Genomic DNA, 21,178 nt, shown 5'->3' with positions numbered 1-21,178 from the left:
AATAGCTAAAATCTAAAGGTGAACAGACTCTACTCGGACCCCAAACATCAAATGAACTAATGAGAAAATAGACTCTGAACGACTCTCAACACTATTTGAGAAAGTAACACGGGTGTGTTTCCCAAGTTGACATGATTCACAATCTAATGTGGATAAACTAAAACTAGGCACCATCTTTTGTAGCTTGAATAGACTTGAATGTCTCAAACGTTTGTGAATTAGGTCTGGAGGGTCTGTAATGGAGCATGCTGTGAAGGAATTTGAAGAGGTAAGATGGTTAAGGCCTTGTGATTTATGTCCTGCGCCAATCGTCCGTCCCATATTGCGATCCTGCATTAGAAAAGAGTCATCAGAAAAAGTTATGCTACAATTAAGGGCATGTGTCAAACGACTAATGGATGCAAGATTAAAAGGATAATCAGGGACAAAGAACAGAGTAGAGTGACAGAAGATAGGGGTTTGGCTTGTCCAATTCCTTTTGGTTTTGTTCGGATCCCATTGGCTAAAGTAATAGCAGGTAGAGATTGTGAATAAACAATATCAGACAAAAGTGATTTGTTACCAGAAATATGATCAGCAGCACCTGAGTTCACAACCCATGATCCAAGAGTACTAAACTGTGAAACACAAGCAAAAGGATTACCAGGAACAGAAGCATGAGGTTGGGCAACCGAGGCTACTTGTGGAGATGTCCGCTTACTTGCTCGATACTGAAGGAACTCATCATATTCTGTTTGGGCAATATGAGCATTATTGGATGGTCGATTAGGCGGTGGAGATATCTGTTTACTTGCTCAATTCCGAAGGAACTCATTATATTCCTTTACAGCAATAGGATCATGACTGGGTGGTGGACCATGCAAACTATGACATATTTCTTGTGTGTGTCCAACTTTATGACAATAACTACACTTCGATCAAGATTTTCCAGAACAACCTCCTCGCCAATTTTCCATAGGCTGATATGTTTGTTTTTCTATGGTTTGAGATGCAAGAATAGAAGAGTCAATAGTGGGTAATGAAATTACTTTGTTACTTGGGAGGTGCGGCAAGATGAAGCAGACGAGAGAATAACTCATCAATTGTAGAAACCGTAGGACTAGCTAAAATCTGATCATGTACGACATCATGGTCAGTAGAAAGTCCAGCAAATGTAAGAACTAAAAACAATATCTGTCTGTGCTCTTGTTGTTTTTCCACATCTGCAGTGACGAGTATCAATGTATCAAATTCTTCCATGACTGCTTGTACTTGTCCCAAGTAAGTAGACATATCGGATTCTTGTTTTTTTCAAGTTGGTCATTCGAGATGTCACATCATAAAAATGAGATATGTCATTAGTGTATAAAGCACGAGCCTTTTCCCAAACTAAATAACACGTATGGAATGGACGAAACGAGGGCATCAATTTGGAATCAATAGATCGCCATAAGAGACTACATAATTGAGCGCCAACTTTCTCCAATTATTCTTTAGGTTTTGCATCTTCCGCGCTATATTTTGCCTTTTCATCTACCATACTAGCCTTTTCGTTAAGTGATCTGGGACACCTTGACCTTTGCACCACAACTCAACCGAGGAAGCCCAGGCTAAATAATTTGAACTTCGCATTAATGGTTCAGAAGTGATCATAGGACTTGAACTTCCAATTCCAGTAGTTTTGGGGCCAAAAACATCATACCCAAAAGGCATCTTAGAAATTGTAACTTGAAAATACCAAGAAACAAATCTGGATGTCTGAAAACTTTCAGGTATAAAAGCTGGAATCTGAAAGAAAGTAACTAGCCGAAATCGAAATAGAACAGTGACCCCAACAAAAAAGGAACCACTCAAAAAATTCTACCAGAGAAGACTCACGCGCCGGCGCGTGATTGATCTCGCCGGATTTTCAGCAGGCGCGTGGGGCGCGTGGATGGTGATTTTCCAGTGGTTTGGGTTAGGTTTTTGTTGCCTGAGCTTTCCGATCCTGTTGTTGGTGGTGTATTTTTCACACAACCCACAAAATAAAAAATGACACAAATCAGTCATCGGAATTGACTCACGGTGATTGAGTTTTCTTTTTTGAAGTTTCTCACCAACTCTCTGATACCATGTGAGAATTAATGGAGAAAAATAGTATTGAATTGTGTGTTTACATAATTGCATCGAGACCCTATTTATAGACACTATAGTACAATCCTTTTCCATGAGTTTTCTTTTCTGAAGTTTCTCACCAACTCTCTGATACCATGTGAGAATTAATGGAGAAAAATATTATTGAATTGTGTGTTTACGTAATTACATCGAGACCCTATTTATAGACACTATAGTACAATCCTTTTCCAAGTGGGATTTTTATATACTATTCTTATGTCTACTCATATTCTAACAGTATACTATTCCTATTTCTATTTCTACTCATATTTTAACACTCTTCTCAAGCTGGTGCATACAAGTCATATGTACCTAACTTGTTACAAATATAATTAATATGAGGACTAGTGAGGGACTTGGTGAAGATATCTGCAAGTTGATCACTTGACTTCATAAATTTTGTAACAATATCTCCTGAGAGTATCTTTTCTCTGACAAAGTGACAATCGATCTCTATGTGCTTAGTCCTCTCGTGGAACACTAGATTAGATACAATATGAAGGGTTGCTTGATTATCACTCACAAGTTCCATCTTACCGGTCTCTCCGAAATTTTAATTCTCTCAGCAGCTATTTGATCCAAACTAGCTCACAAGTTGCTATAGCCATTGCTTGATATTATGCTTCCGCACTAGATTGAGCAACCATACTCTGTTTCTTACTCTTCCAAGACACCAAATTACCTCCTACTAAAACACAACAACCGGAGGTAGAATGTCTATCAGTGGTTGATCCTGCCTAATCAGCTTCTTTGTATCCAATGATATGCTCGTGACCTGGATCCTCAAAGAGTAGTCCTTTACCTGGAGCTGACTTTATATACCGTAGAATACACAACTGTATCCCAATGACTTATCACTGGGGGAAGTCATAAACTGACTTACAACACTCACCGGAAAGGATATGTCAGGTCTAGTCATTGTGAGATAGTTCAACTTTCTAACCAACCGCCTATACCTTCCAGGATCACTGAGTGGCTCCCCTTGTTCTCGTAGAAGTTTAGCATTTGGATCCATAGGAGTGTCAATAGTTTACATCCCATCATTCCTGTCTCCTTAAGAATGTCTAAGGCATACTTGCATTGAGAAATAACGATACCTGGACTGAGCAACCTCAATACCTAGAAAGTATTTCAGTTTGTCGAGGTCTTTAGTTTGGAAATGCTGAAAGAGATGTTGCTTTAAATTAGTGATACCATCTTGATCATTGCCGGTGATAATGATATCGTCAACATAAATGACTAAATAAATGCACAGATTTGATTCAAAATAGCGATAAAACACTGGATGATCAACTTCACAAAGAATCATGCCAAACTCCTGAATTACTGTGTTAAACTTCCCGAACCAGGCTCGATGGGACTGTTTCAAACCATAGAGTGACTTGTGCAATCAACATATAAGGCTACTAGACTCCCCTGAGCAACAAAACTAGGCGGTTGCTCCATATAGACTTCTTCCTCAAGATCACCATGCAGAAAAACATTCTTAATGTCCAACTGATAAAGAGGCCAATGAAAAAAGACAGATTGATGCTATTTTAGCCACGGGAGAGAAAGTGTCATTACAATTAAGCCCAAATATCTGTGCATATCCTTTGGCAACAAGGCGAGCCTTAAGCCGATCAACCTGAACATCTGGACCAACTTTGACTGCATAAACCCAACAACAAGCAACAATAGTTTTTCCTGTAGGAAGGGAAACAATCTCCTAAGTACCACTCGTATGTGAAGCAGACATCTCATCAATTATAGCCTGTTTTCATCCTGAATAGGAAAGTGCTTCACCTGTAGTTTTAGGGATGGAAATAGAGGACAAAGATGATACAAAAACATAATGGAGTGATGATAGATGATGATAACTCAAGAAAGTATAATGTGGGTTAGCATTACGAGTGGATCTTATACCTTTTTGAAGTACAACTGATTGGCCAGGAGGAGGCAAGTCCGCAGTAGGGGAAGCTTTAGGTGCATGACATGAATCACCCGGAACTAATGATGGATGTGGGCGGCGATGATGTTGAAGTAACTGTAGATTCTGTAAAGGTTGGTGTGGGTAAGACTGGAAGTATGTGTAAGACTTCAGAGATATCAAGATGATTAGAAGATGTATAGTAAGGTTGAGACTTAAAAGGATGTGACATCGACGGACATAAAGTAGCGACCCAGGTCAGGTGAATAGCACCGATACCCTTTTTGAACTCAAGAGTAACCAAGGAAGACACATTTAAGAGCACAAGAGGCTAAGTTATGAACAAAACACGTGCTCCCAAAAACACGAGGGGGGATAGAGTAGAGCTGTGACTGAGGAAATAGTATGGAACGGGGAACTTGATTCTAAAAATCGAAGTTGATAGCATTCTATTAATGAGATAGTAAGATGCGAGAATTGCATCACCCCAAAAACACAGTGCAATATGGAATTTAATGAGAAGAGTGCGATCAGTCTCAATGGGATTCCTATTTTTTTCCTGCTATACTGTTTTGTTGAGGGGTGTATAGACATGATGTTTGGTGAATAATTCTTTGGGGAGTCATAAACTCCTGAAATTGGGAGGATAAGTATTCTAAGGCATTATCACTACGAAAAGTACGAATAGAGACACCAAATTGATTTTGTATTTCAGCACAAAAACTTTTGAATATAGAAAATAACTCAGAACGATCTTTCATTGGGAAAACCCAAGTGCATCGTGAAAAATCATTAATGAAACACAAAGTAATGAAATCCTAGGGGTGAATTGACTCTACTAGGACCCTAAATATCATAATGAAGTAATGAGAAAATAGACTCTGAACGACTCTCAGTACTAAATGAAAATGTAGCACGGGTGTGTTTCCCAAGTTGATACGACTCACAATCTAATGTGGATAAACTAGACAAACTAGGCACCATCTTTTGTAGCTTGGATAGACTTAGATGTCTGAAACGTTTGTGAATAAGGTTTGGAAGGTCTGTAATGGAGCATAATGTGAAGGAATTTGAAGAGGTAAGATGGTAAAGGCCTTGTGATTCATGTCCTGTGCCAATCGTCTGTCCCGTACTACGATCCTACATTAGAAAACAATCATCAAAACAAGTTATACTACAATTAAGGGCATGTGTCAAACGACTAACAGATGCAAGATTAAAAGGACAACCAGGGACACAAGAACAGAGTCTAGAGTGACATTAGATAGGGATTTGTCTTGTCCAACTCCTTCTGGTTTTGTTCGGATCCCATTGGCTAAGTAATAGCTGGAAGACACTGTGAATGAACAATATCAGACAAAAGTGATTTGTTACCAGAAATATGATCAAAAGCACCTGAGTCCACGACCCCATGATCCAAAGGTAGGAGATTGTGCAGTTGGGACTATTGGTAGAAATGTATGCTTGCTTGCTCGATACTGAAGATATTCATGATATTCCTTGTAAGATTAATACACCCGTTGATCACCTGTGATGTTAGATCGAGCAATATGAGCATTTTTAGGTGGTCGACCATGCAAAGAATAACATATTTCAAGAGTATGTGCTAGCCTATTACAATAACTACACTTAGAATAGCACACGTCACGAGTGTGTCCAAGCCTTTTACAATAATTACACCTAGGTCGAGATCTTCCAAAACGGCCTCCTCCTCGTCGATTCTTCATGGACTGTGATGTTTGATTTTCTGATCTCCTCGTTAAGGGTCCAAACTTAAATCATATTGGAAAAATTTAGGTTACGAATTTCTGATTTTACAATATGGTTTGACTTGAAGGCAACAAGAGAAATGAATTTGGAAGAAAAGGTTTGAATCAACCCAAAAAAATAACAGTCGCCAAAATTTTTTACCGTCGCTGGAAAATCTGACAGTTGACGGAAAATCTGAAATAGAACTGGTCGGAATAGCTAGGTGACCCCAACAGAAAAAGGAATAACTTAAAAAGCCTATTAGAGAATAGCTCACGCGCCAGCGCGTGGCGTAGATGTCGCTGGAAAACCTGAACTCTAGCAGGCGCATGGGAGCGCGTTAATTGTAGTTTTTCGGTGGTTTTGGTCGGGTTTTTGTCGCCTGAGCTTTCCGATCCTCTTGGTGGTTTTGGATTTTGTACACCGCCCACAAATAGATAATGACACAAATCAGTCACCGGAAATTGACGCATGGTGACTGAATTTTTTTTTCCCCAAGTTTTTCACCAATGCTCTAATACCATGTGAGAAATATTGGAGGAAAAAATATTATTGGATTATTGTATCTAAATTATTACATAGAGATCCTATTTATAGACACTATATTACAATTCTTTTTCAGATAAGATTTTGTATGCTATTCCTATTCCTATTCCTGGTCATATTTTAACAGTATCAATATAGACTTAGCTAAAGATAGGACACAATGAAGGAAAAAAATCCATACAGGTGATAGATACTGGTTGAGCTAATCATCTGCAATTGCTTCTACTCTATTTTTTTCTGAAAAAGGTAACAGTATGTTGGAATCAGCAAAAAGGCTGTGCTGGAGCCATATTTACAATTCAAAAATCTACACAAAGTAAGCCAATAGTTGTGTAGTAATTTTATTTGATGAGGTTATTAATTTCTTTGACTTGAAGTTTAAGGATTCTGGAAATTTCTGTCTGGGAAGTTATTGAACTCGATGATACAAGATCACCAAGGAACACAAGAAAGTGGCACAAAACAGTCCAGAAACAAGCCAAACCCGAGAACCCAAAGGAGACCAAGTCTCGGGTTGAACAACAACAAGAGAAACAACACGATATCAAGGTGTATTAACACCTATTTTAGGGAACCTACAAACTAGCAAGGAGATTAACAAGATGAAACAACAATAAGATGAACAACAACACCACAAGGCCCCACATGGCTTACACTAGAACAAGTAGAAACAATACAAGATTACAACAAGATAAAAGGGATAGATAGATAGGCAAATGATGGTATAATCTTAAGAAACCTAGAATATATATAACTCTAGGACCCTAATCTTAAGAAACCTAGAATATATATAACTCTAGGACCCTTAACACTACACACAACAATCACCTATCTCTTACTAAGACACAAGAGGGGAATCCACCTCTCAAGCACTAACGTTTTCTCCAATCAATTGCAAACACAAGTGAATCCTCACTTGTCTAACCTCTAGTTACGGTTTTGGAGCTCTCTCTCACAAGAGAAGTGTTCTTTCAATATCATACGACAAATAATGAGCAAAAACCCTAACATTTTCTATTTATAATACAATACAAATAAAAGATAAAACGACAAAAGAGCCCTTTAATGAGGGCTCCAAAATAGTGCCCATGGAGTGCACCCTTTGGACGGCTTGTGAGCCTTTTCACACTTAAACTTGTGCACTCTCTCGGTTGCATTCAACATGCTAAAAAAATGTTCATGATCGTGCTTGTATCATCCTCTCCATCTTGAGATGAATTTGACCACAAATTCACGACCTCACCTCTTTAAGGGAGGCACTTCACACGGTCCATCACTCGGCCACACATCTTCTCCATCGTCCTCACCTTGCATTTCAACCTCTTTTTGCTCACCATCTTGAGGCTTGCCATCAATCTTATCCAATTCAATTACCACCTCTTCTCCAAGATAGTACAATTTTCCCTCCCTTAGGATCACATTCCTCCGGTTTGGACACTCACTAGCCTTGTGCCCCACTCTTGACATTTGAAGCATTGAAATCCCTTGGAATTGGAAGTGGAATTCAGTTTACCTTCATACCTTGGAGGATGTTTTTGGGCAGCCTTGGTGGTCTCGGGTTGGACAGCCATGAATGAGCTCTCTTTGAGCTCCCTTTCAACCTCTAATGCCGCTTGGAAGATGCCATCTATAGTGTCGAAATTGTGAAGTGTCATGTGAGTAGAGATGTCCTTGTTCAACCCGACTTTGAAGCTCACAATGTCATGACTTACTTGTTCTCCTCGGTGATCAAATTTCAACATCAATTGTTGAAATTCATCGTAGTAAGCCATGACACTCTTGCTACCTCGCCTCAAATTGTACAATTTGGCAAGGAGCTCATGTCTATAAGTCTCGGGCAAGTACCTTTGCCGCATAAGGTTCTTCAATCGAAACCAATGAGGAGGTTGTCCCCCAACCATCTCATTCCCAAATCGTTTAACACACTCCCACCACGTATTAGCATACCCTTCAAAGTGAGCTATCGCGTAGCAACTATTCTTTTCTTCGGTGAGATCATTAAGTTGGAATATCTTATCACAAGATGAATCCCAAGCAAGATAAGCCTCGGGATCACTCTCACCCTTGAAGATTGGAAGGCCAACTTTGATGGAGTTTATGCCCAAGTCTCGGTTTTGGTGGCCATCCCTCACCTCTTGGCCTAGATCACCATGTCTACCCATCATCCTTTCGTCCCTTAAGTAGGCATCATCATACAGCCCATATTCCTCATGTTGTTCTCCTCTACCATATCCCCCTACATGGACGAGTCTATTTGGGTTAAGTGGAGCTTGGAACGGCGGGATTGGATTTGGTGGAAAGTAAGGCCTTTAGTTCAAGGTTTGGTAGTATTTGGTTCCCAAATCCTTCATGTTGGACATGTTGGACTTTGGATTGGCCTATCATGGTCTCGGGTTTGGGGGGATGGACTTGACTTGTGGCATTTTGTGGTGGTCTTGGAGGATTGAGCATTTGATGTAAAGCTTCGGGGGTAATGGTGGTGGAAACATTTTGGTCATGTCCACTTAAGGAAACATGGTGTTGAGGAGTAGAAACACGAGAGTTCCTCCGACTCTCCACAAGATCCAACCTCTCACCCAATGATGACACATCCGTTTGTACCTTTACCATGCTTCGGTTTAGAGTTTCAATCCCGGCCAAGATAGTACTAAGGACATTATTATCCACGGTTTGTGAGATTGTTCCCTCGGATTCCATTGGACTTAGGAAGTTACCTACAAAACAACAAACGAGTTAGTTGTAAAAGAAAAGTCCTCACACTTTCTTTATATCTTTGTCTCTCGGATTCCTTACACTCAATCTCACAAGTGGTGCAAGTTCGATTGTATCCCGTGAGGTGTTGAGAGGTGAACCAAGTGTTACAACGACTCAAAAGAATAAGGCACACAAAGGAACGTAAACGTGAAGGACAATTTCAAAACCAATTTACAGTCTAGTAAATGGTCACTAGCTTGTAAATTAGTATTGGAATCAACAAACGAAACTAAGAAAACAACAAATTGAAACCAAGAGATCAAAATTTAAGCTTAAAAATGTTGCATGAACAGTAAAAATGATGACGTGGCAGCCTATTATTGGTCATGGCTTTGGACAATTTTATTCACCAATTTGAAGTCTTGATCACTTTACAATTTGAAATGGTGAAATTTGGTTAATGGAGGGAAACTACATGTCTTGAACTCTCTTTCAATTCAAATTCATAAAGGTGAGACTTGACTTGTACTTATTCCTCAAAACAAGGTCCTTGAAATATGGAAAAGTAGGTGAGATGTGATTGACAAGTCTTTGATGGTCGTAAGTCTTTCAAGATTTAACATGTACTACACCTTGTCTTTCATCTTTTTTTTATCTGAAGTTCACTTTAACGTTAACAAGGTTTGGAATATAGTGAAGAACTTCAAGAACACAACAACAACAACAAGAACAACCAACAACAATATTCAAGAACAACAACAATTCCACAACAAGGCCAACAATAAAATCACCAACAAACGGCCAAGGCTCTTTAGTGTTGTATTTCGGTTTTAACAAGGTGTGAAGGTTGTGATGAACACCAAGAACACAACAACCTTTCAAGATCTACAATAACACCAACCAACGTTCAACCAAGTCACAACAAAGGTCACCACACGGCCAAGAACAACAACTCACGGCCACTTTTGGTTCACAACAACAACATTACCAACATAAGCTCAAGTTTAGATCTAGACTCAAAGGTGTTGGTGAAGAACAATACTAACACTAGAAACAACAAAACAAGTAAAGACACCTAGATCTAGACACACAACATTCGATCAAGACAACAACAATCAAGAACAACAAGTTCTTGGCCAAGAACAACAAGAACACTTCTTCCTTTTTTTTTTTTTGATTTTCAACTCTTAAGCCCAAGATTGATCTTGTTTGAACAAAATCAATGATGACTCTGATACCAAATGATACAAGATCACCCAGGAACACAAGAAAGTGGCACAAAACAATCCACAAACAAGCCAAACCCGAGAACCCAAATGAGACCAAGTCTCGGGTTGAACAACAGCAAGAGAAAAAACACGATATCAAGGTGTATTGACACCTATTTCAGCGAACCAACAAACTAGCAAGGAGATTAACAAGAAGAAACAACAGTAAGGTGAACAACAACAACACAAGGCCCCACATGGCTTACACTAGAACAAGTAGAAACAATATAAGATTACAACAAGATAAAGGGATAGATAGATAGACAAATAATGGTATAATCTTAAGAAACCTAGAATATATATAACTCTAGGACCCTTAACACTACACACAACAATCACCTATCTCTTACGAAGACACAAGAGGGGAATCCACCTCTCAAGCACCAGCGTTTCCAATCAATTGCAAACACAAGTGAATCCTCACTTGTCTAAGCCCTAGTTACGGTTTTGGAGCTCTCTCTCACAAGAGAAGTGTTCTTTCAATATCATAAGACAACTAATGAGAAAAAACCCTAACATGTTCTATGTATAATACAATACAAATAAAAGATAAAATGACAAAAGAGCCCTTTAATGAGGGCTCCAAAATAGCTCCCATGGAGTGCACCCTTTGGACGGCTTGTGAGCCTTCTTCACACTTAAACTTGTGCACTCTCTCGGTTGCATTCAACATGCTCAAAAAAAAAAATGTTCATGATCATGATCGTGCTTGTATGACTGGATGATATAGTAGAATCACTCCCTTTTACCTTTCCCTACCATTAGTGGTTGTGGTCAACTCTTTCTGGTTGCAACGCGTCTATAACTTTGTTTCAATGTCTTCAGAAATATTCCATCCCTTTTAAAGTGACTGCCACTTCTGCCTACAACTTGGCATCTTCACAGCGTACTTTGTCTTTTCTTGAATTGAATTTTTGAATTAGATATTCGGCTTTACTGGTGTGCAGGGGTATAAGATGTTTGAATTAGGCATCTGCTTTTATTGGTTCTTCATATCCTTTTCTAATCGCCACTTCTTTTCTTTTTATCCTTTTCTAATCGCCACTTCTTTTCTTTTTCTTTTAATATATGTAATCTAAAATGTCATCTTCCTGTTATTGATATCTTTGATCATTATAGACATTTGAGTCTTGAATTAAACCGTGTAATATTTGCAGACAGGCTTTGCTATGGAGGAGATTTTCCGAAAATATATTCGGTACTCCTTGAATGAGAAGCCATTTACCCCGGATTTAATAGCATATTTAATTCAGTTGAGGAAAGCATCACTGCTGACTGATTCTGAAGTAGCTGGACTACTGAATGAAATTTCACGTCGAATTGTTCAAGACAAAGGTATTGGTTTTACTGGATTTCTTGCAAACCATTCATTGTTTCTCTCCTTGAATGATCTGTTGTATGTTCTTCTAGTTTAGAAGATAAGGTCTGATCTACACTTCTCAAAAGAAAAGGTATATAGCACCCTCTCACACATTTACACACTTATGGGGAATAAGTATCAAAAATATTCTTCCTCATTTACCTAGAAGAAACTCATGTTTCTATATGGCCAAGGAAGCTACCTTGTGGCTTATGGTTGGACTTCTTTATTGAGAACCTACACTTCCAATGATCTAGCGTTCTTTGCATTGGTCAAAAGTACATGAACACCAACAACAAAAGATCTATTATTTTCTTTGTTTGCAGAAGGATTTGAACCCGTGAAGTGCGCCCTAGCCCACACATTATGTGTTGCACTCCTACCTGAGTTACCGCTAGACCAAAACCCTACACTTAAATTACTATTTTAATGACCTAAAGCCAACAAAGATTTTCATTGCAATGTGGGCGTTCCTTTAGGTTGGGTTTAAAATCTGTTGAACAAGCAACTCAATATTGACATCATTTATTAGTTATTTTACCATTTGGCCGAAAGGACTTCATATGATAGTCTTGAGTTGTTTTGTTCTTTGAGTTTTTCCTTCCCATAAGCACTTCATAGTGTACATAATCTACTAAAATTTTGTATCTCTGCAGCAGTTTATTCGTTGTAAACAAGTCTCTCAACTTTCAGGTCCAGTTGTTATGCATATATCAGGCTATTCTGAGAAGGGTTTGAAGAGAAAACTTGCTGTGCAAGCTCTTTTTGGGAAAATTTATTATCTTTCTGAGGTAAGTCTCTCTATCAAATGAGGACCACATCCTACTTTGTAACATATTCTGCTTCAGAATGATTTCAGATGTTTCGTTACCTCTGGTTGTAATTGATTATTTCATGACTCGATCCCTTAATTCTTGAATAACAGTGCTTAGTAATTCTTTTTTCTTTACTATATTGAATTTGAAGAGTTTCTTCTCCTAATTTCTCGTATTTAATACCTTCCTTTTAAATCTGTCGTATAATTTTTCTCACTATATTGACTATGTTAAAGTATCTTTCCGTCAGTTGGCTTGTTAAATGTGTTCCTTTTCAAGCTTGCTTTTGTCTTTTACTGAATGATCTAACTTCATAATGAGATGTAGAGAACTAGTGACTTTGGGGACAATAGCATTTGCATTTCAACTTGCTTGCTCAGTTGTTTCATTTAATGTGTAAGATTAAGTAGGATGTGTGAACAACCTCTGTTCTGGGACAAAGACATAATATAACTTGTTAGCATCCATGGTCAGGTTCAATTCAAGGCAGATAATTGCTGACCCAGATAAAAAAGTACTCCCTCTATCCAAATAGTGTCCTCATTTCCTTTTGGTTTGTCACAAAATGGTTTTCATTTTTGCCCTTAAAAAAGAAAAGCTTGCTATTTAACTCGTAGGTACCTAAGATACATTTCTACTCTATAATATACCACTTTTACTCTATTTTATTATCCTAAATTCAAAATAAGTATGTTTCTCGCATTTCCCCTTGGAATTACTAAACAACTCACTTTTTTTTAGCTATTTAATTAGCATCAGTCATGGGTCAAATGGGGATTCTAAAATCAGATAGAGTGACTTATCTGAACTACTTGTTTTGGTAATTTGTGGAATATTGAATATTTGCGTCCAATTTTTGTAGTGGCTCTGCATTTTCGTGGGTTTTGATAGATTGTTATTCCTACTCTACTCTGTCTTGGTTAATGATGTAGAATGTGGTACTGTAGATGAACCCACTCTAGGCTTTCTTGTACAATAGAACTTTTTAGATTTTGTGAGAAATATTGGAGAAAAAATATTATCGAATTATTGTAACTACATTATTACATTGAGGTCCTATTTATAGACACTACATTCCAATCCTTTTCCTGATAGGACACTATATTACAATCCAAGTAAGATTCTATATGTTATTCCTATTCCTACTTGTTAGAATAAGAATAGGAATAACATATTGAATTCTACTTGGAAAGGGATTGGAATATAGTGTCTATAAATAGGGTCTCAATGTAATAATTTAGAGACAACAATTTAATAATATTTTTTCTCCTATATTTCTCACATGGTATCAGAGCAAGTTAGAAGTATCAGACAAGATAACTCAGTCATCGTGCGCCAATTCCGGTGACTGATTTGGGTCAATTTTTATTTTGTGGGTTGTGTGAAAAATACACCACCACCAAAAGGATCGGAAAGATTAGGCGACAAAAAACCCGACGAAAACCGCCGGAAAATTACCCTGCACGCGCCAGCCGCAATCCAGAAATTCCGGCGAGATCTGCGTCACGCGTCGGCGCGTGAACCTATCTCTGGTCGATTTTTGAGTTGTTTCTTTTTCTGTTGGGTCGCCGGTCTATTCGGACTCCGACCACTTGCTCCTTTTCAGATTCCGACAATTATTTTGAGATTCCGACCGCCGGAACCCTAATTCTGGCGACATCAATTTTTTTTTTGGGGATTTTTTTTTTTTCAGAAATTCAGATCTTGTTCTTGGGATTTAAGTCAAATTACCAAGATATCTTTTGGGCATGATATTTTTTTTGGGCTCCAAAAATATTGAAATTGGAAGTTCAAGTCTTATGATTAAATCTGAGCCCTTAATGAGAAGATCAGAAAATCAAACGTCACAGTCCATGAAGAATCGACGAGGGGAAGGTTGATTTGGAAGATCTCGTCCTAGGTGTAGTTATTGTAAAAGGCTTGGACATACTCGTGGCATATGTTATTCTAGACCTAAGTATAGTTATTGTAATAGACTTATACATACTCATGGAATATGCTATTCTTTGCATGGTCGACCAACTAAAAATGCTCATATTGCTCAGTCTAACACCACAGGTGATCAACGGGTGTATTTATCTGACAAGGAGTATAATGAGTATCTTCAGTATCAAGCAAATAAGCATATATTTCTACCAATAGCCTCAACTGCACAATCTCCTACCTTTGGATCATGGGTTGTGGACTTAGGTGCTTCTGATCTTATTTCTGGTGATAAATCACTTTTGTCAGATATTGTTCACTTTTGTCAGATATTGTTTATTCACAATCTCTTCCAGCTATTACTTTAGCTAATGGAATTCGAACAGAGCCAAAAGGAGTTGGACAAGCCAAACCCCTATTTTCTGTCACTCTAGACTTTATTCTTTATGTCCCTGGTTGTCCTTTTAATCTTGCATCTGTTAGTCGTTTGACACGTGCCCTTGATTGTAATATAACTTTTTTTGATGATTCTTTTCTAATGTAGGACCACAAAGCGGGACAAACAATTGGCATAGGACATGAATCACAAGGCCTTTACCATCTTACCGCTTCAAATTCCTTCACAGGATGCTTCACTACAGATCCTCCCAACCTTATTCTCAAACGTTTGGGACATCCTAGTCTATCCAAGCTACAAAAGATGGTGCCTAGTTTGTCTAGTCTATCCACATTAGATTGTGAGTCGTGTCAACTTGGGAAACACACCCGTGCTACATTTTCACGTTGAGAGTCGCTTAGAGTCTATTTTCTCATTAGTTCATTTCGATATTTGGGGTCCTAGTAGAGTCAGTTCACCGTTAGGATTTCGTTACTTTGTTACTTTCATCGATGATTTTTCAAGATGTACTTGGGTTTACTTAATGAAAGATCGTTCCGAGTTATTCTCTATATTCAAAAGTTTTTGTGTTGAAATACAAAATCAATTTGGTGTTTCTATTCGTGCTTTTCGTAGTGATAATGCCTTAAAATACTTATCCTCCTAGTTTCAGGAGTTTATGACTCATCAAGGAATCATTCACCAAACATCATGTCCATACACCCCTCAACAGAACGGTATAGCAGAAAGAAAAAATAGGCATCTCATTGAGACTGCTCGCACTCTTCTCATTGAATCCCATGTTCCACTGCGTTTTTGGGGCGATGCGGTCCTTACATCTTGCTATCTCATTAACAGAATGCCATCATCTTCGATCCAGAATAAGGTTCCCCATTCCATACTATTTCCTCAGTCACATTTCTACTCTATCCCCCCTTGTGTTTTTGGGAGCACATGTTTTGTTCATAACTTAGCCCCAGGAAAAGATAAATTAGCCCCTCGTGCTCTCAAATGTGTCTTCCTTGGTTACTCTCGAGTTCAAAAAGGGTATCGATGCTATTCACTTGATCTGGGTCGCTACCTTATGTCCACTGATGTCACATTCTTTGAATCTCAACTTTACTATACATCTTTTGATCATCTTAATATCTCTGAGGTTTTACCCATACCTCCAGTCTTACCTACACCAATCTTTGAGGAATCTACGGTTATTTCTCCATCTCCAGCCACAGTGCCACCACTTTTGACTTATCACCGGCGCCCACGTCCAGTATCATTCCCAGATGATTCATGTAATCATCTCCTCGCCTGACGCTTCCCCTACTGCGGACCTGCCTCTTCCTAGTCAATCAGTTGCACTTCAAAAAGGTATAAGATCCACTCGTAATGCTAACCCACATTATACTTTCTTGAATTATCATCGTTTGTCATCACCCCATTATGCTTTTGTATCATCTTTGTCCTCTATATCCATTCCTAAGACTACAAGTGAAGCACTTCCCCATTCAGGATGGAAACAGGCTATGATTGATGAGATGTCTGCTTTACATACGAGTGGTACTTGGGAGTTTGTTTCCCTTCCTGCAGGTAAATCTACTGTTGGTTGTCGTTGGGTTTATACTGTCAAAGTTGGTTCAGATGGTCAGGTTGATCGGCTGAAGGCTCGCCTTGTTGCCAAAGTATATACACAGATATTTGGGCTTGATTATAATAACATTTTTTCTCCCGTGGCTAAAATAGCATCAGTCCGTCTTTTCCTCTCTATGTTACCGTTCGTCATTGGCCTCTTTATCAGTTGGACATTAAGAATGTTTTTCTGCATGGTGATCTTCTGGAAGAAGTTTATATGGAGCAACCACCTGGTTTTGTTGCTCAGGAGGAGTCTAGTAGCCTTGTATGTCGATTGCGCAAGTCACTCTATTGTTTGAAACAATCCCCTTGAGCCTGGTTCAGAAAGTTTAGCATAGTTATTCAGGAGTTTGGTATGATTCGTAGTGGAACTGATCATTCAGTGTTTTATTGTCATTCTGAACCAAATCTGTGTATTTATTTGGTGGTTTATGTTGACGATGTTGTTATTACCGGCAATGATCAAGATGGTATCACTAACTTGAAGCAATATCTCTTTCAGCATTTTCAGACTAAAGACCTTTGCAGATTGAAATACTTTCTAGGGATTGAGGTTGCTCAGTCCAGCTTAGGTATTGTTATTTCTCAACGCAAGTATGCTTTAGACATTCTTGAGGAAACAGGAATGATGGGATGTCGACCCATTGACACTCCTATGGATCCAAATGCTAAACTTCTGCCAGGACAGGGGGAGCCACTCAGTGATCCTGGAAGGTATAGGCGGTTGGTTGAAAAGTTGAATTATCTCACAGTGACTAGACCTGACATCTCTTTTCCTGTGAGTGTTGTAAGCCAGTTTATGACTTTCCTCTGTGATAGTCATTGGGATACAGTTCGGATTTTGCGATATATAAAGTCATCTCCAGGTAAAGGCTACTCTTCGAGGATCGAGGTCATGAGCATATCATTGGATATACAGATGCTGATTGGGCAGGATCACTCTCTGATAGACATTCTACATCTGGATATTGTGTTTTAGTAGGAGGTAATTTGGTATCCTGGAAGGGTAAAAAACAGAGTGTGGTTGCTCGATTTAGTGCCGAAGCAGAGTATCGAGCAATGGCTGTAGCAACTTGCGAGCTGGTTTGGATCAAGCAATTGCTGAGAGAATTAAAATTTGGAGAAACTGGTAAGATGGAACTTGTATGTGATAATCAGGTAGCCCTTCATATTGCATCTAATTCAGTGTTCCATGAGAGGACCAAGCACATAGAGATTGATTGTCACTTTGTCAGAGAAAAGATACTCTCGGGAGATATTATTACAAAATTTGTGAAGTCAAGTGATCAACTTGCAGATATTTTCACCAAGTCCCTCACCAGTATGCACCAGCTTGAGGGGGAGTGTTAGAATAAGAATAGGAATAACATATTGAATTCTACTTGGAAAAGGATTGGAATGTAGTGTCTATAAATAGGGTTTCAATGTAATAATTTAGAGACAACAATTTTTTCTCCTATATTTCTCACACTTACCCAGTTTATTGTTTCCGATGTTGGTCTACCCGTCTTATATTGTCCACGCACCAGATGTCCAGCCCTGGGCATGCGGAGGGGTGTTGGAGTCCCACATTGGTGGGTTAAAGGGTCCTTGGTCTCCTTATATGGTCTTGGGCAATTCTCCCTTCATGAGCTAGCTTTTGAGGTTGAGTTAGGCCCAAGGTCCATTTCTTTATCATGGTATCAGAGCTGGGCCCACCCAGTTCATTGTTTCTGATGTTAAGCCCCCCGTCTTATATTGTCCATGTTTCAGATGTCCAGCCCTGGGCGTGCACTGGGGGAGGGGGTGTTGAAGTCCCACATCGGTGGGTTAAAGGGTCCTTAATCTCCTTATATGGTCTTGGGCAATCCTCCCCTCATGAGCTAGCTTTTGAGGTTGAGTTAGGCTCAAGGTCCATTTCTTTATCACTACTCATATTCTAACACTCCCTCTCAAGCTGGTGCATACAAGACATATGTACCAAGCTTGTTATGGATGTAATTAATAAGACGATCGGTGAGAGACTTGGTGATAAATATCTGTAAGAAAACTAATAAGGACTTCTCTGGACATTCGTGAGACCTCGATTGAAAAGCCAAAAACTGAAACAATCATCCAAAAAGTAGTAAACATCGATGGAAAGTCGATCGTCGCTGGAAATTATCAAAACTAATATAAAATATATGGGTCATCTCGAAATCAAGAGATGAGTGGATCTTGAACAAAAAAGTCATGGAAGAACTGTCCGAAACATGCTCATATGCCAGATTATTAGATTTGACGGCTGAAAAGTTGCTACAGTCAGGGGAAAAATTATATGGATCAGAAAATTATATGAGCAGGGTCGGAATGAAAGCACGATCCTACTGAAAAAAAAATTATACGGGTATGGTCGGAATGATGGCATAACCCTACTGAAAAAGAGAGATTATATGGGTAGGGTCGGAATGATGACACAACCCTACGCAAATCAGATCTGAGGAGTCACCGGAAAGGCACACGGTGCTATGCAACTCAGATATGAGAAAGTAGTCCGGAAAGATGCACTTTACTCCATAAATTAAGTATCAAAAGTAGTCCGGAGAGATGCGCGGTGCCACGCAAATCAGATATGAGAAAGTAATCACTGAAAAGATGCACAGTGCTACGCAACTCAAATATGAGAAAATAGTAACCGAAAAGCATGGTGACCCAACTTTTGCTAACATGATCATTGGCTAGACGAGCGACATATTTGTAACAACCGCCTGCCGGCAACGAAAGCTCTTTGATTCTCTACCAAGATCGTAGAGGCTCTGATACCATTTGTTGAGTTATAAATCGAGAGGACGTCATGCGGAATATAATAGTTTGTAAATCATAGAGACGATAATTTAGACAATAAAGAAAAGACATACTAAAAACCATATTATTGATGTGATTTGGTCAAGCGACCTAAATATTGAAAACTAATATTAAAAAAAACATAAAAACTATTAGGAGAAAATCTCCCCCTAAACATGACTCATAAACGACTACATTGTGATGCTACTGTGTTGTTGTATGAGAAAGGGTTATTCTATTTATAGGTTTTCAAAATCTTTCTTTCAAAAAAGAGGTTAGCCAAATATGAAAAACAATTATATTTTTCTTTCAGGAAAATTAAAGTAATTATGGTATTACTTTTCTTTTCCTTCTAAAAAAAAAAAGTAAAACTTAGATTCGGTAAGAAATCAAGGCAGAAACCCTAACAAATCTCTCCTTGTTTGGCTTGATTTTCTTGACTTGATCCGCCTTCTTCACATGCATGATCTTCGTTCTTCACATATTCTTCATATATCACTACTATTTACCATGGTTAAAAGTTAATATGGCTTAAAAATTGAAGCCCTATGCGTTAAAAATAAAAGCATGAGTTGATATTATTGGAGCCCTGTGTTATAAGTAAACAGGATTGAAAGTGGATCCTTGTGCATTGAAAGGGAGCACAGGTTAAAAGTGGAGCTCATGCGTTAAAAGTATATGCCCGAGTTGAAAGGAGCCTAAACGTTAAAAGTAAGCAGGAGTTGAAAGTTGGAGCTCATAAGAATGGGTTGAAAATTGATTTTTTTTAAAGATAGAGCAATGAGATTGTTGAAAATATGGACATGTAATTGGACAAAAATCTTCATTATCATCAAATTGATTGCATATTAATTTGAAATCGCTTTGAACTGGTCTTTAATCTCGTTTCACCAAATCATTGGAGCTTTGAACCGTAGGCTCTGATGCCATTTGAGAAATATTGGAGAAAAAATAATATTGAATTGTTATAACTATATTATTACATTGAAGCCTTATTTATAATTTATAGACACTACGTTCCAATCCTTTTTCTATTTATAATTTTTAGACACTACGTTCCAATCCTTTTCCTAATAGGATACTACATTACAATTCTTTTTTAAGTAGAATTCTATATGCTATTCCTATTCCTACTCATATTCTAACCGATTTCATTATGATCTCAATTGATTGTCTTGCTCTATTTGTGAAACAGCTTCCAGAATTCTGCTCAAGGGATAGCTCCTTAACTGTTAAGGAAATATTTGGAGTGGCTGAGTAAGTGACCTTTTCCAAGATTTTAGCCAATCATTGTATGAGAGTAGAATTCAGCTAATCAGTCTCTGCTTTTCCTTGCCTAATATTTCTCAGTGAGGATGCTGAAAAGCTTCGGTTACATACTATCCCAGAAGCTGGGAACATGGATTCACTTGAGAGGATGGTGAACGGGTCAGATTCTGATAATTCAAGTGATGAATCCGCCAGTGTTTCTTGATTAATGTACACTTTAGTGTAGAGAAGTTGTAGGCTGGGACACTGTGGAGAGTAAGGCAAAATATGACAAGAGAACTCTATATAACCTATACGTCCTTCTGTAGGCCCCAAGTTACCCCCACAGTGGAAAAGAAAAGTCAGAACTTATAACCACCATGAGGCTTGTGAAGTTTTATCTAGAATGGCTTCAATTTTGTACCCAAAACACTTCTGATACAAAATGCCTGTGTTTGTTGCATTTGTTCTGTTTCTAAAGTAGACATATTTCAGTAGTGTAAGTCTTGAAATAGCAGAAATTATTACGAATCCCCCAGTGCTGGAGAAAATTACTTCCTTGATATATGAAGTATTTTGAAAGATGTGAACAAGTAGTTGCCCATCACTTACTTTGAACAAGTGATTGCCCATCACTTTGCTGTGAAACAAGTGATTGCCCACGTTGGATCACTTACCGTAAGTTTACCCTTACTGCCAAGGTATATATAATGCTTATATATATAT

At 38.5% G+C, this 21,178-nt stretch overlaps 1 protein-coding gene across 1 annotated transcript in view; it reads left to right on the top strand.

Moving 5' to 3' along the window:
* The window catches only part of LOC107857626, a 31,245-nt gene extending 10,330 nt beyond the window's left edge, over window positions 1–20,915 (top strand). The window contains exons 3-6 of the mRNA XM_016702481.2: window positions 11,457–11,634; window positions 12,353–12,450; window positions 20,400–20,461; window positions 20,555–20,915. Of these exons, the coding sequence (XP_016557967.1) occupies window positions 11,457–11,634; window positions 12,353–12,450; window positions 20,400–20,461; window positions 20,555–20,678 (462 nt within the window). The 3' untranslated portion in view covers window positions 20,679–20,915. The remainder of the gene's footprint in view (window positions 1–11,456; window positions 11,635–12,352; window positions 12,451–20,399; window positions 20,462–20,554) is intronic.
* Window positions 20,916–21,178: the final 263 nt, after the last annotated feature.

This window comes from Capsicum annuum, chromosome 2 (assembly GCF_002878395.1).
Source record: "Capsicum annuum cultivar UCD-10X-F1 chromosome 2, UCD10Xv1.1, whole genome shotgun sequence".
Taxonomy (NCBI): domain Eukaryota; kingdom Viridiplantae; phylum Streptophyta; class Magnoliopsida; order Solanales; family Solanaceae; genus Capsicum; species Capsicum annuum.
Note: the sequence above shows the minus strand (reverse complement) of the source record. Positions and strands in the feature narration are given on the sequence as shown.